Source organism: Eleginops maclovinus, chromosome 18 (genome assembly GCF_036324505.1).
Source record: "Eleginops maclovinus isolate JMC-PN-2008 ecotype Puerto Natales chromosome 18, JC_Emac_rtc_rv5, whole genome shotgun sequence".
Classification (NCBI taxonomy): domain Eukaryota; kingdom Metazoa; phylum Chordata; class Actinopteri; order Perciformes; family Eleginopidae; genus Eleginops; species Eleginops maclovinus.
This window is the reverse complement of record NC_086366.1, coordinates 3,988,024-4,003,718: the sequence shown is the minus strand read 5'-3', so window position 1 is coordinate 4,003,718 and position 15,695 is coordinate 3,988,024. Positions and strand designations below refer to the sequence as shown.

The window sequence follows — 15,695 nt, the reverse complement described above, 5'->3', positions numbered from 1 at the left end:
TTTAATTCAGGAACACAGTGACATCACTATTTCACACTCGTGCTTCTATTGGCTAGCGCTCCAACACATTGTACGTGACAGGCTAAGAGGCGGGACATCTCTAAGTGGTTGACCAATCAGAGCAGACTGGGCTCTCGTTTCAGACAGAGGGTTGCAGTAAGGGCACGGTATATTCACAGTCCTCCCTGTCTGCCAAACAACCTCATCCTGCATTTGGTAAGTAAGCAGATGTAAAATAGAAAGAGCTAAAAGAACAATGGCACATCATCAGGTTGAATACAAATCTAACTTTGTCCTCAGGAAATAATTACATTTAGAGGAAATCTCTTTAGTGACAGGAATAATCTGCTCCAAATTCATCCAAATTTGCTCAATTTGAACAAACGTCCTGCAGTTATTGCATTCACTGTGTGTCAATTGTACAGGTTATAAGGTGTCTTATTATCATGCATTGTATACAAAACGAAATACCCCTTAAATGTGTGACTGAGGCAGGGGTCTGGTTACTCAAAAGAGGCCGGGATGCAACACTAACAGTAAACACTCGTCCAGTAAAAGGCTGCATCCTCCTCCATCAGATTTTTATGATGTCAGTGAAAGCCTCATTCCGGTGAATACTCAGCTCTGTAATAATAGCTCCACTGAAGGCAACAAAGACAGCTCTGCCTTGGCACAAAAATAGTTCCTGAAAAAAATAGACCCATCAAAGCCACCATTAGCTCAAGTCTCACATTGAGAGGTAAACTCGTTGTATGACAGTCGATACGAGAGCAGTGTTTGTGGAGATGGAGGTCGAACACGGTCAATATTTCACAAAGAGGTCTCAAACTATATATGGACAAATCAATATGGAGTGATGGAAATCCTTGGCTTATAACCACCTCTTGACACCTGCCAGTAAAACTCTTTGTGACACACATAAATCTTTCTTTTTCTTTCATAAAAAACAACACATGGCATCAAATACACATCTCTGCCATAAAGAAGTGTGGACACAATAAAAAGAAGGCCGTCAGCATTTCACATCGTGGAGTTTTATGTCATTCAACCTTCTTCATGCAAGGCCATTTCTCTCTGTGGCTCTATTAAATATGGTCTGCCAGTCATCACTTTAGAAGACGCTTAAAAGGGGCCATTTTATCCTTAAATTTCAGGTTTATATTTCTATTTTCTGTCTCGACTGGGACATGTCTCCATGCTTTAATGTTCAAAAAGCTCTATATTTTTCTCACACTACCGTCTGAAACCAGAGCCCAGTCTGCTCTGTTGTGATTGGTCAATCGTTAGAGATGTCCCACCCCTTAGCCTATCACGTACAATGTGGTGGAGTGCTAACCAATAGAAGCGCGAGTGTTACACAGTGAGTCACTATGTTCTGGAGGTAAACAAAGGAGGCGTTACAGGCAAGGGGGACCCAAGGGATTTTAGCCTTTGCAGACCATGTACATACACTAAAACCTATATAACACACACCAAAACCCCGAAAAGCATATAGGTCCCTTTAATTTGCGAGTCATCATGCAGCACAGAGAGTTATTCTAAATATAGAAAGCACTTAGCTAGGAAATGCAAGGCTTAAGACATAAGATGGAGATTTTGTAAACCATGAAGTGAAAACGAGAAGCTTGCTGTGACTAAAGACAGGGCCAATATGATCAAACACACACACACACACACACACACACCTCAAAATGAATTCTTCGATTAATATACAGATTTAATCAGATATATAACCATTTGTGTTTCAGCGTATATTGGTTGTAGCACAACTTCCACCATCACGATCAACACATTCAACGTCATCGTTGCGATACAGCGAAAGGTACATGTTCTTTACGCCCCTCGCTCTGATTCTCAGTGACATGTAGTATTTTAAAAAGGAGAGAAGCACATGTAAGGCCCTTCATTAGAGCATGTTACACATCAACATGCTGCATTGGCTGGAGTTAGTCTGATGCAGTGTCTTGTCTCTCTGGAAGCGTCCCCGGTGTCTTTACGCAGCGCTGAGCGTCTGAGCGCCGGCCTGAGCCGCTTCCTGCTGCGCAAGCTTCCTCTGGGCGTGGGCATTGTACACGTCCATGAACATGTCCTTGCACGATATGCGTGCCTTCAGCTTGGAGCAGATGAGGAAGGAGCCGGCCATCTTGCGGTGGAGGGAGTAGGACTCCTCGGGCGGGGGGGTGAGGCGGTGGCGCAGCATGACGGGGATGAGGCTCTGGATGCGCTGCGTGGTGCTCTGGTTGCCGAAGTCGAACGGCTCCACCGACTCAAAGGCTTCCCCGAGGATCATCACCGCCTCCACGTGGGCCTCCTCGAAGGCCTGGGGGAGAACACGGAGAGAACGACTTTATCTGTGAAACATTTTGTAATTGCCGCTCTTTGTTCCTGATGCTGTTGAACTGTCACAATGGTATGTACTGTATGTGTAAATAATAAACAACAGATTTAAAGTAGACAGTAAAGCGTCCTTACCAAGGCTCTCAAGGTCCAAGGAGAGGGTTTTAAAGAGGATGTATTCTGCTTCATATTTTTTGCTCCTCTACTGTGACATGTCTCCAGGCTTTAAAGTTAAAAAAGGTCTGCTCTGATTGGTAAGCTGGCCTACTCTGTTGTGATTGGTCAATCGCTGAGAGATGTCCCGCCCCTTAGCCTATTACGTACAATGTGTTGGAGCAATAACCAATAGAAGCATGAGTGTTACATAGTGGTGTCACTGTGTTATAGAAGTAAACACAGGAGTCCATTGGAGGCAAAATGTTCCTCTATTGATCACTTAATCTAAAAGTTTCTCAAGGTCCAAACCCCAAAGATATTTACTGTCAGTTGATATAAAACTGATAAAAAGCAGGACATTTCCATATTTTAAGAGGCTGAAAAGAGCACCTTCTTTTTTTTATTTACCATTTTTGCGTTAAGAATGATTTAAACAGTTCATCTTTTATAGACAACTCTTTTTCTGTCCAACATTTACTATGATTTGATAACGTTAAGTGTGTGAATTACATCTATGCAACCATACTGAATCTTCAGCTTCATTGTTTTTGTGCATCATTTCATTATTATATGAAAATGAATTAGAATCAATATTTTTTTGTAAAGCACGACATGTAGTGTTCTTCATTTCCTGGCTTTTCTCAGCTATAAATAACCACATTTTATATATAGCAGGGATAAAAACAGCACTAACTCAAAATATTATTCATCACATTTACCACAGGGTGGAAATCACAACCTCTTACACATACATAAGACGCGCTACAGGAGAACCACGTCAAGTGAGGGGAAGTGAGGTAGGAAGAGTCGCAAATATAGGAGAAGCTAGAGGAGCATAAACCGTATCAAAAATAAATGAGCTCAGCAGCAGAGACTGAAATACTTTACCTTGGCCTCGAAGCCTGTCAGGAATTTCAGTTCCCTCGATTTTGAGAGAACGGTGGCTCGATCGCCCACGGACGCTGCGTGCACCACCTTAACACACACACACACACACAAAAAGATATTATGGATCTGATAACCATGGATATTTAAAGAGCTCCTTTTCGATGCAGCATTTGGATGATTTAAGAAGCTTCAGGTAAGAATGAGTGCTTCATTATTCACAGAAGTCGTGTTGTGTGGGTGTCTTATAATTTAAGATTCATCATACCTCTATGTAGTCGTCTACAAAGGATTCTGGGTAGCCTCTGCACGCACCGAAGTCCAACAGAACAACCTGCGGGACGGATGAGAGGGTTATTCCTGTGCTGCATGTGAGGATTTCTCGGTAAAAGTCTGGTCAACGTGGCATCCCATTTCTTATTCATTTCCCGCTGAATTACCTTGTTGGTGTCCGAGTTGTAGAAGAAGTTGGCCCAGTTTGGATCGGTCTGCATGAACCTGAACTCAAACACTTCCCTGAGACACAGCTGCAGGATGTTGTAACAGATCTGGAGTCAGGAGGAGAGTGGAGTGTTTAGTGTCGGTTTTATCATATTGATGCTATAGGGAGAAGAAAACAACATTTGTCCAAAAATAGGCTGATTTATTGAGTACGGTTCTTAGAATGGAGATGAATTGTATGAAAAGGTACTGAAAACCTACGTGAAAATCCCTGATGCGTCATTCACAGGAAATGCTCAGCTTAAAGTTGCTTGTTTTACATAGACGTCATTACACCGTTGCATTTACTATTTGGGTAAATGTTAAAAGCTGTTCTGTACTTTTATGTTACGCATTGATTTCAATAAGAAATACCCATAAAATACTTCTGCTAGTCAGATTTCTCAATAGTAGAACAGGGGGGATGATTCAAAGAGAATTATGATCAGCCTGTAACAATTATTCTATGAAAATACACAGACAAGCCTTAAGCTAACCTTAACAGTGAGAGAGAAGGAAGCTAGCTCAATGTTTTATAATAAAGGCAAACAACTTTTACACATTCCCTGACTTACATGTTTCTTACTTTTAACAACACTCCAACAATTCCATTTAAATTCCACAAAAGCCCGCCGTGGAGAAACAGATAAACCGTCATTCAAATGGTTTTAGCTCTAATCTGTTCCCAAAATGTAAGGTTTTATTGAATAGCAGAATAGCTCTATTCATAAGGATGACATTCAAATGGGAATCCTGCAGAAGTTCTTCCTGTTTTTGCATTGCTAAATCTGGTTACACACGGTATTTCTGCAGATGAAGATGATGCTACACTAATATGCAAGTATTTTTACCGTGTTGGCTAAGATTCCTGTGGTTGGTGTGTAGGTCTGTTACACACACCTGTGATCCAAACATTTCCAATAAATCCAAAACACTGTAAAATTCAAAGTGTCTTGGATAAAGACAGATGTTTCCCATGCCAAAACTCACAACATGTATTAACATAATCACATATTCAGCTCAAAAAACAACATTTTCACTGCAGGGAAAACACAGCCTGCTCTCTCGCTCGCCCGCTGCACAAAGAGGGAATCCTGCACCTTTATTACCGGGGCGGTGGAGCAGCAATCTGACAGCACCATAAATCACATTTTTACAACCACAATAACAACATTTCCCCCTTGCATTTCAGTTTCCATTATGGTAATGGCCATCTAAGTCACTCAAAAGCTGCGATAGAAGCTATGAACGTAAACAGAAAGGAGGGGGAGACCTAAAATGTAATGTCACTTTGAATGAATTGGTTTAGATTTCCTGGTTTTCTGATGTGATCTAGCTTTAGTGAAGACTAACTAATATGAGAACAACCAGAGCTACACAATTAATGCAATTATTATTAATTAACAATCCACTGTAATGCAATTTATATACATTTTGTGAAGCTGTTGAGATGTCAAAGCCAGGTAATTGTATATTAAAGACCTAAAAAAGCATATTTATTTGGTATAGACCCTCCTAAAAAACACAGAGTATGATCACTGTATATATTTTTGAATGACAGTAAGAATAAAGATGCAAATATGATCAATTCCTCCAACATCAGTCAGATCACATTTAGTTATTTTTCCTGCATCCCTTTGAATAAAATGTGGTTAACTTCTGTAATAGCAGAGTCCTACCTGGTTCCTGGTCTCCTGGTCCAGGTCCACGCAGCGGTCCAGAGGGACTCCCTGGACGAGCTCCATGGCGAGCACCCTGCGGCCCGACAGCTCATCGATCACCTCTGGGACCTGGAACAGATCGTTTCCCTCCAGCATGGACCTGCGGGTCGGACACAAATGGGCCGGAAAAACAAACATTAGAGACAAACCATTCCTGACGAGCAGAAAGGTGCAAATTAAAACAGAAACAATGATTAAATGTTGAGGCATAACACAAAGCAGCTGTTCCTGTACGAGTAAACTACATTAGAATTAGAAAAGCAGCCTGTCTTCAATGTCGTTGCATGAGAAAAAAAAGTAATATTATAGTTAGAAGCAGACGCTTGGACGTGAATTACATTAGATATACTTTATTTATACAAAATTAGGAAGTGGTTTTGATAAAGCAGCATTTTAAGTCACTCTAAGAGTTACAATTATAATAAAATAATAAAACTATACACCCGGTAAAAAGATCTATAAAAGAATCTATAGAAAACATACAGAATTACAAATCCTCCAAACAGTACTCAGGATATTTGTGTGTGTGTGTGTGTGTGTGTGTGTGTGTGTGTGTGTGTGTGTGTGTGTGTGTGTGTGTGTGTGTGTGTGTGTGTGTGTGTGTGTGTGTGTGTGTGTGTGTGTGTGTTCAACCTCAATATTTCTGGATTTTACGTAGGTCGGAAATGAGTGGACATACACTACATTAGCAAGATCTTATATGAGAAGTGAGTTTTTTTGGACATACCCAGTTGCCCCATAATGCATTGCAGTTCTTCATACAGTCTCATTTCAGACTACAAGGCAAACGGTTACACTATTCAACTTTTGTATGAAATAATAGGGAATAATTGCAAGTCCCCTTAAGGTGAAGCAGGCACTCGCATTTAAAAAGCACTGGAGAAAACATTTTGTAAACCTTTATTAGTTTTAATAAAACAAGTACGACGTAAAGTTGATTTACATTTATGAAAAACTATTTTAATTTAACGGCAGCTCACACCATTAACTTCCTGATTGATATAGTGGTGACGCTGAGAGGACGTTTCATTTAGCTTTACTTTAGCGTGCCTTAATGGCATGCTCAATCATAATCAGGTTTATAGTCAAGTAGATTCACACATATTTAACACATGGAGTATAGATGAAATATGGATATATCCGTTAAAATAAAAGTATGTGCAGAAGTGGAGATTCGTGCAGATATGAGAGGGAGCTTTGTGTGCAATGTGCAGGATTCGGAGGGCTGTGCAGGACTGACTACATGTTTGATTTAATACACAGTGCTCAGTACGTCCATATGCAATTTCAAACACGTGCATTATACAGTATATGCAGATTTGTAGCAGGAGCAACCCTCTAATTTTACGGTGACCATGCAGCTATCTTTACAGCCGTTTTCTCTTTCTGTGCAGTTCAGTGGTGTGTTCAGTGTGGGAGGCTTTGCGGTTCAGTACGCCTCATAAACCCACCTGAACTTCTTGGCACACTCGGCTTCCCTCTTGTAGTCGCACTCCCATGCCAGCTCCCTCTGAAGAACCTCTAAGCTGTCGTCTGCAAACAGACCTGTGGAAAAATAAAGGAGAGCGAAACTCAGCGGGGGAAACTAAATAAAACATCCCGACTCTGTCGCCTTTAAACACAACAAGGAGGTTTCTGGAAAGGAGCAACAGGGTGGAAACATCTCTCATGCTTTCCACCTTTTACCCTTTTGTGATGATGTGTACATAGCAAATAACTACATAAAAAACAGAGCAGTTATGGTAAATAATGTAATGTTCTCGACTGAAGTATGTAGGTTTGGACCTAGTTTTGACCTGCATATATAGCACCACCTATGGTCCAAAGTGTAATAGTGAAAATACTGTAGTTAGACTTGAGCATCTGCAGATTGTTCCAAGTAAAAACATAAGCCCTTCCTAATTTGATGACCCTCAAACAGAGAGCCTAGCAACATGTGCTTCAGTATTACTCCAGTATATTTAATAAAGAGCTAACAAGAACCAGCAAAACACTGGTTAGGCAATAACTGGTAAATCATGTTGCTGTGTTGATCAACTGAAGGGAGAAGGTATATTGCTTATATAGCTGATGCACCATGGAAAATGAAACCATATTTCTGTTAAGGTTAACCAATCAAGCCACGGTACATCGAGTATAGTCGATATAAATCAGGGTTCTGTCTAAACAGGGGTAACAGGGGTTTTGCGTTCTCTTACTTTCGGCGTGCACCCTCAAACCAAAATGCAGATTTTTCTAAGTGATGCCAGCAAACAATATCTCTGTCGGTCAGAAAGGGTATAATGAGTCCAGAAATATGAGATGGTGTCAGATGTCTGGTCAGACGGCAGAGACAGCTTTGTGTTTACGGAGAATAAATAGGGGATGGATGTCGGTGGGTCTGCCGGGGGACGAGTGGCAGGCAGCAGGCTGACACTGAAACTGAGATTTCTGATCCTTTCTTTTACTCTCCTTTTTTCTGGAGAGGAAGTAAAGAAACCGGAGCTCTGGATTTATTTGTTGTTTGAGGTGCAATATATGACTCCGCAGCTTTAAGACATGAAGGATCTTTTATTTTTGGCTTCGCTCTAATGCAGGATTTTCTAATCCTAATTTTGCCCGGAAGGGACGTTAGCGCCTCCCAGTATATCTTTCTAGAAAAAAACTCTGGATAGCACAACCCGACTCTGGTATAAACTTGGGTGAATCGCTTGCATTAACACAGTTTTCATTCATTCATAAATGTCATACGCCTGTTGTGCATCTGTGTATGCCACTGCCCTCTTGATGGCGATTCACAAGGATGTGACACCCACGCAGGACGCCAACAGTTAGCCTTGCAGATTTTATCAAATGCACGCTCCTTTTCCTTTAAAACTTTACTTGTAAAGAAGATAAAGATCTTCTCTTGAGGGCCTCTGATATTTTTTGGAGTATCTCTTCTGTCTCTCTTTTACTGAGGAGGACAAGTTGTGAACCCGGGTGAAAACACACACTGCACAAAGCCAAAAGCTGGTTAAAACCAAAAAGGAAAAAAAAACGACTCCGCAGTTTGATGGATAATGAATATAACTGCCGGTAGTAAGAGTGTGTGTGGGAGGACAATGAAACTCAGGCGGGTTTGCAAGTTATCACCAAACACTAAAACTGAAATATTGAAGTGTGTGTACCTCCGGGCAGGACCACGCTCATTTTCAGCACCGACATCAGGTTGTTTATGTCACTGTGGATACTCTCTGCCACTCCAGGGTACTGTGAGGACAGAGGAACAGAAAACAACATCAGTGCAGACCGGGGATGCTGGAGGTTGTGAGGGAGACAGAAATGGAGTGTGTATGAATACCTGGATCTTCATGGCGATTTCTCGTCCATCTTTCAACACCCCATGATGCACCTGGCCGATGGAGGCTGCAGCAAACGGTTTGTCTTCGAAGGACAATAACTTGTCTCTCCAGTTGGGACCCAGATCGTCCTGCAGGACTTTCTACACAATCAGACAAAAACGTTTTAACTCATAAGGTCTCACCTTTAAAACGTACAGACATCAAGAACCGCCTCTCAAATAAATACAACCTTGATCGAAGCATCTTTGGAGCAAACTCTGCAGGAGTAAGGGTTTGGGGACACTATTCACTTCTTCCTCAAGATGACTTAAACCCCTTCTACCATTGCATTGCAAACATGAATTGATATAGCTATTATCTAGAGGAGTTGTTGGTAAGAAAGAAAACATGTTTATCAGTTGAACTAGACATTACGGACGTCTAGCCTTCAAAGACTGTAGTCTGTGCGATGTCTAAGTAATCCAATGTTTAAAAAGTGCCTGGAACTGTCTAGAGAATTCAAGGAGAGGAAGTGCATGTTTTGAGGCCGTTTTTATTTGCAACATGCAAGAAATGGGAAGAAAAAGTGAAGGAGGACGGGTCATTTACATAAAAGGTGCAAAAGAAATATCTTTCTGGAGAGACAATGACATTTGGGAACTCTTAAAGGCAAGAGTCGACACGCAAGACATCAGACAAATTCAAGGAAAGTTTTATGAACAAGGCACAAAGTACAAATATGAACCTGAGAAAGGAGCAGAACATGTCCTCTTTAAGAGTCAGGGACATGAGGGTCAGTTACTGCTTACATTCATCTGCCAGGCGGGCATGAAGTCTGCGCTCTGCCGGACCCTCTCAAAGATCCTCTGCAGCTGGGGGTTGATGAAGGAGTTGTCTGGAGGAAGAAATAAGAGAAACGGTCAGAAAAATCCCCCGTCTGTGACTGAAGATGATGCCGTGGCTCCAGTGTTTACCTTGAATGCTGAGCATCTGTCCGATCTTCAGAGCAGCTCCACGGACTTTACAGAGTGTGTTCACTATTCTCTCAGCGTTGGCCTCCGACAAAAGAGGAGAGTCCAACAGGGCGTCTACAAAAACAGACAGCACACACAAGGATATTTACAGTGAGCACTAAAGATTTCTCTCAGCAAGTATCTTAAAACTGTTAAGTAAGTGATTAAGCCACAGCCCTTACTAATCAATAGTTAACAGCTTGTAATGTCAGTGGTACATCATTCAACACGTGTATTAAGCGAGTGTGAAGCCCTTGTTAACAGCTTTGATGTAAAGCCTGTCCAGTGGCTGACAGGTGCCGACTCAGGAGGAACTTCACCGGGGCCGAGCAGCTGTCTGTCTGTCGGAGGGATCTGGAGAAAAAGCTCTCTGACAGGATGGCAGGAGAGGACAGTGAAGGATCTTTACCTCCTTTTTGTTTTCCTCCAAATGACTGCTTTGCCACTTCTGCAATGGCGCCCATTCCCAGTCCTACTGCCAGTCCTGCAGCGGGGAGACACACGTGATTTTGGATAAATCCCACTAATTTGACACAGCTGCTGGACACATTTATGCGTGATACCAAAAATATTCGGACCCTTGAGAAATACTGAAAGTTAAAAAACTCCTCATTGCTTTTGTTAAAATGCAAAAGCATTCCCTTATAAAGTCTAAAGAAATAGGGCGTCGGATAAATGAGATAATGAACTAATTATGAATTAATGTAATTCAGGATAACAAAATAAACATTATTTCATTCAAACAAACAAAAAGGAATCATTGTATATTTCATTAAAAAGAAACGACTACAGAACAAATATGTTTTTTAAATAGAAATAATAGAAATCCACATATATATGGATTCAAAGTACTTCCAATTTTCATCAAAAACCCATTTGAATGTTTAAAGACAAACTGTTGAATAACCTGCAGCCAAACATTCATCACGATACTGACGCTGTAACAAACCTAGTAACTACTTATACTACAGAGGCGATACCTTTACCAGCAGGTGTGAAAACCCCCCTGAGATGTGAGCTCACGTTGGTATAATTATGATAAAACATTGTCCTGTAGATTTGCCGCATATGAATAACGTGGGCAGTCTGGAAATATGGCAAGAAGTGTAATTAAGAGTCTAATTACTGGTCCATTATTTCCAGCAGGGAGAAAGATTATCCTGTGCAAAAATAGAAACAATATAATAAAAACGTATCTTGTTCTTACCGCCAAAATTAACCATCCTGCTGATTCTTGTGGCTGGAACCTTCCTCTCTCTGGCCCGGTCACTCAGCTGAGGAGACACACACCAGATAATCACAAAACATTAATGAATTTATTACAAATCACTTCTAAAACTGCTCTTGGTCATTGCTGATTGAATCTTGACTTGTACTAAGAAGCAAACCAAGGTTAAAACTCTTCAGACAGTAACCTTCAGCACAAAGGGCAACATACCGTAAATGACATACATTACATAACATGAGGACACTCAAAATATACAGCCTCATTTCCAGCAGGAACAGGTATGACTAGACAACTACTATACATTAACCATGGTGTGAGAAGACCAATACATCACAAGAGATAAGTTCCCCATTATCTGGCCTTGTTAACAATGTGTCTATAGGTCTACATCTAATCATTTCTGCATTGCATTTCACCTTCAATTAAAGCTTAATTTGGTGAGATATTTATTATGAATATAGCTTCAATCCAAGCCATAACCTTCCGTATGCCAATCCCTCCCATGATCAGAAAAAATGTGAGTTATATTAACACGAGTACAAATTATATGAAAAGATATGCAACTTTTTCTAGACTGGAGTCAAAGACAACATAAATACTCTCCAGTTTGCATTACAGGAATGAACAGTTTTATCCATTCAATAAATAATCTGCAATAACTCATATTGTCTTAATATCGTCTTCCTTTAACCGACCTTCTGTCTGACGGGTTTGGCCAGGGCCATCTTTGCCTCCCTGGCTTTCTTGATATCCTCTGGGCTGAGTCGGGCCACCACCGTGTCGTGGACAGACCGGGTCTGGAAGTAGTACCGGTGGATGCTGGGCTTGGTGTGGAGGAAGCGAGCGCTTTGTCCCGGCCAGCCTGCCCCACCAGGAACTCCACCTGGAGAAGGAGGAACTCCTAAGGTAGAAACAGCAGAGGGGCAATGTTTGACTACATACATGACAGGAACATGGAGGATCATGATGAGTCTCTTATAACATTTCGTTACCTGTTGGCATCTCTGCTGCAGCTTCTGTCTGGCTTTGCTCCGCAGCGTCAGGGGGAAACTCGGACCCCACGGCCCACTTGGCTGCTTCATCAGGGTCCACAGTCTCCCATCCCTCAGCGTCCGGAAACACGTCCTCAGTTATTGGTTTTTGCTACAGAAAAAGTGGAGTTATTAAAGTTAGTCAGCAAATTACTAAAATGTACATAGCTTGGACATTTAAAGGGTAGATCATTTTTAAATGCCCATCACAACTTCCCAGAACCCAGAGCGATGCATTCAGGGTCTATGCAGGAACCCTTACCACACTGCCGCCCATAAAGGTGCCCACCAGTCCTTCCACCACATCCTGAGCCGCTTTGACCCCGGCTCCCATTGAGGAGTTGCAGGCCATCAACCGAAGCTGTTCCCCCTGTGTGTTGACCAGGGCAGATCCCACTTTACCTGCCCCACGCAGCACCTGCAGCACTTCAGATAGCATCACTACAAATAGAGAGGAGGACAATAAGTACATAGCATTGGTCTGTTTGCATCTCACAAGTGTATTTATTTCTACAATAAGCTGTATTTATTCCACTGCAGTATGTAATCGTACATTTTGTTCTTGTTTATCTTATTCTATGTACATTGACTTCTGCATTCATTTTATCACTTACAACATTCTGTACATTATTTAGCTTTTTAGTATTTTACTTGACATGCATATAGTTCACTTCTCCTGCATCCATTGCACACTGCTCTTGCAACATAATTATGCACTATTTTATTTCTACTTGCACTATTTTTAAATGTGTTGTATGTATTGACGTTGCATTGCCATAACTAAACTGTAGCTACTGTGCATATGACAACTAAGCATTTGAATCCTGGCATCTTCTTTGAGAATAAGTACACAAAGTACCAGACACACCCCCAAAAACGAAAAAAATGTGAAATCTTTAACAAGAAAAGCACATTATCCATGAATGCATTACGAAACATGACAGACTGATATAATTATATAGGTCATACGTTAGTTATGTTCTTCACCTTGCCAGATTTGTTTAACCTTGGGTGTATGAAGACATGCTAATGCCTCATCAACACGTGTCGCCCTTAAGTAACGGTGCAACAGTGACCTGCAGTTTTGTAAATACAATATAACAACACATTTGCAGAATTAAACACAGCAACAACATGCTCTCGGCTACGTTTAATTAGCTTGTTAGCTAGCTCCTGTTACATAGTGTCAACAGTGTTGTGTTACGTCAGCTGAATGAAGCATGATAAAGTCCAAACAGTTTGCTACACAAGGTTTATTATTCCACATTAAAAACAATTTATTTAATTAAAAATGATCTTGTTAACAATTTAAATGACTCACTTTTCCTGAAGGTACTTTATCCAGGTTTAGCTCGGTGACTGCACACTTCACACACTGGTGTGTTTTGCAACGAAGATCCACCCGGAAGTTCAACATTGACTGACATGACTGCTAACCAACCACAGTGCGAGTTTAAGCAAGAAGGCGGAGTTCAGATTCGAATGGAGGAGGGGCATAATCATTTAACCAATAGCAGATCAGAGTATAAATGATTGACATCTACATTGGCAATAATAGGCCTATTGGAGTAGACATGAGGCGGGATTTAAATGGAACAGCTTCTAATAGGAATTAAGGGGTGTCACCGTTTTGGTGATGCCTACATGCACGTGCTTGCACCAGACTGTTCAGATCTTTTTTTAATTGTTGAAAATCGTAAATTATACAAAAGATATCAGAAAAAACATCAACAGCACAAGCATACCAGATATGTGGTACCAATACCTAAAAAAAACGTAACATTTTGAAGGTTTCTTAAAAATAATGATTTAAAAGAACATATATAAAATGTACATTCTGTTTATACCAATAAACAATACAACTTTTTGTTAAATAATGATGGCAGGATACAATTTGAGAGAAAAGCCACACAAATTGTTCTGATAGTTTAAAGTTTATTTAATTTAATTGTATTTATATTTTTTTCACCGGGCCGAGCAGCTGTCTCTTATGTACTCTTTTCAAAGACATACATAAAGGCAAGGACAATGCTCGCACACATTACAAATAGAACAGCACAATAACATGAGGGGTGGGGGGTAAGGGGGTTACAGTGGGAATTCAATTTTAAACATGCACATGGCGTTGTATTAGTACATGATTTGCAAGTAATAAATAAAAAAGTTCTTCTCGGTTTCTAAATTTACTTTCTCCTTTTGTCTCACTTGTTCTGTTTTTTGTTTTGTTTTTTTAGAAAGGGGAAGATGGTTTGAATCTAGGGATGCCCTTGTGAGTTATATTGCACATTTAATTTCGATGCCATTGGCGGGAGATCACAGCAAGCATGTAGCTTGAGTTAAGGATACATCTGCACAAACATCTGCACAAACAGCCGGACAAAACCAAAGACTGTGCTCCTTGTATTTTCTGATATACAGTATGTAATTCTCTATCATATTGTATTTGTCTTTGAGTACATGGGCCATGGTTTTTTCCAAAATGTTAAAATAAAGTAGTCCAATGTTCAAAAGACTAAATATAGCATGATAAAAAACACTTTTCAGCCAAATGTTGTGACCTAATTTAACACAATTCTTCAGGATGTGCTGAGGCAGACAGAGTGAAGACCTCCACAAAAGGACATTCAAAATTTCAATTGTGGTCACAAATGGATTTACCCACCAGGGGGCAAAACTGGACTCTAGCTCAGCAATTCTGAGGCACCATAAACTGCACATGTAGAATTTGAACAGGTCATCATTGTTTAAATATTGAAATGTTCCCATGTCTGGATGGATGTTAACATTTCTAATAAAAAAAGTGACATTATCGTGGCATAACATATATTTTAGTTAATAAGAAGTTACTTAAGAACTATGTACTTAATGTGTCTCTGCAGTTGCTTTGCATCTTTTGTCCCGTTGATTCACTTTTGCTTTGCCCCCTTTTTGTAGTAATTGTGTGCCCTTTGCAGTTGCTTTTCACCATCGTCCTTTTAAAGTTTCTTTGCGGTCATTCAGCATCTCTTTTTGGTCAAGATGATTCCCTTCAGGTGACATTATGCAGGGGAAGATTTATGAACTTCAAGTTAAAACCATAAGACATTTTTTGTATACCATGACACTGTAATATATAAAGTAAAACTGTGCAAAATAATTGTATATATGCTTTGAAGGTAATGAGAAATAAAAACACACATTTCTTTAGTTAGTTTGTTTGTCAATGGGGAAATTCGACATTCAGAATTAGAGACACAATTGTGGACTTTATTTTTAATTAAGAACTGCATTAATACTGCAAAATGATAACTCCCCCCCAAAAAACGTAAGAATTAGAAGGAAAATTAAACAAATTCGGTGTCTGATCATTTTTATGTCGACCAATTCTAAATGTTTTAAAATGTGCATTCCTTTTCCTATTTCTAAATGTGTTTATTCAACAGCGTAATGCTAATTTTGTTAGTACTCATATGATATTTCTTGTAATGAATAAAGATATGTTTTTAGATGGTGAAACAGTCATATTTGGCCCCTGTGCTTGCTTTGCAGTTCAGTAGGTCATC

General features: G+C 40.3%; 1 protein-coding gene across 1 annotated transcript; it reads right to left on the bottom strand.

The window, feature by feature from the left end:
• Positions 1 to 1,694: 1,694 nt before the first annotated feature.
• coq8b (coenzyme Q8B) lies at positions 1,695 to 13,655 on the bottom strand. Its single transcript, XM_063907822.1, has 16 exons — positions 13,475 to 13,655; positions 12,416 to 12,594; positions 12,115 to 12,265; positions 11,818 to 12,023; positions 11,102 to 11,168; positions 10,304 to 10,378; positions 9,856 to 9,969; positions 9,691 to 9,776; positions 8,902 to 9,042; positions 8,729 to 8,810; positions 7,031 to 7,124; positions 5,538 to 5,679; positions 3,819 to 3,926; positions 3,647 to 3,712; positions 3,382 to 3,468; positions 1,695 to 2,320 (listed from the first exon to the last, which is right to left on the bottom strand). Coding segments are annotated over exons 1-16 (1,926 nt in total). The 5' UTR covers positions 13,476 to 13,655; the 3' UTR covers positions 1,695 to 1,993.
• Positions 13,656 to 15,695: the final 2,040 nt, after the last annotated feature.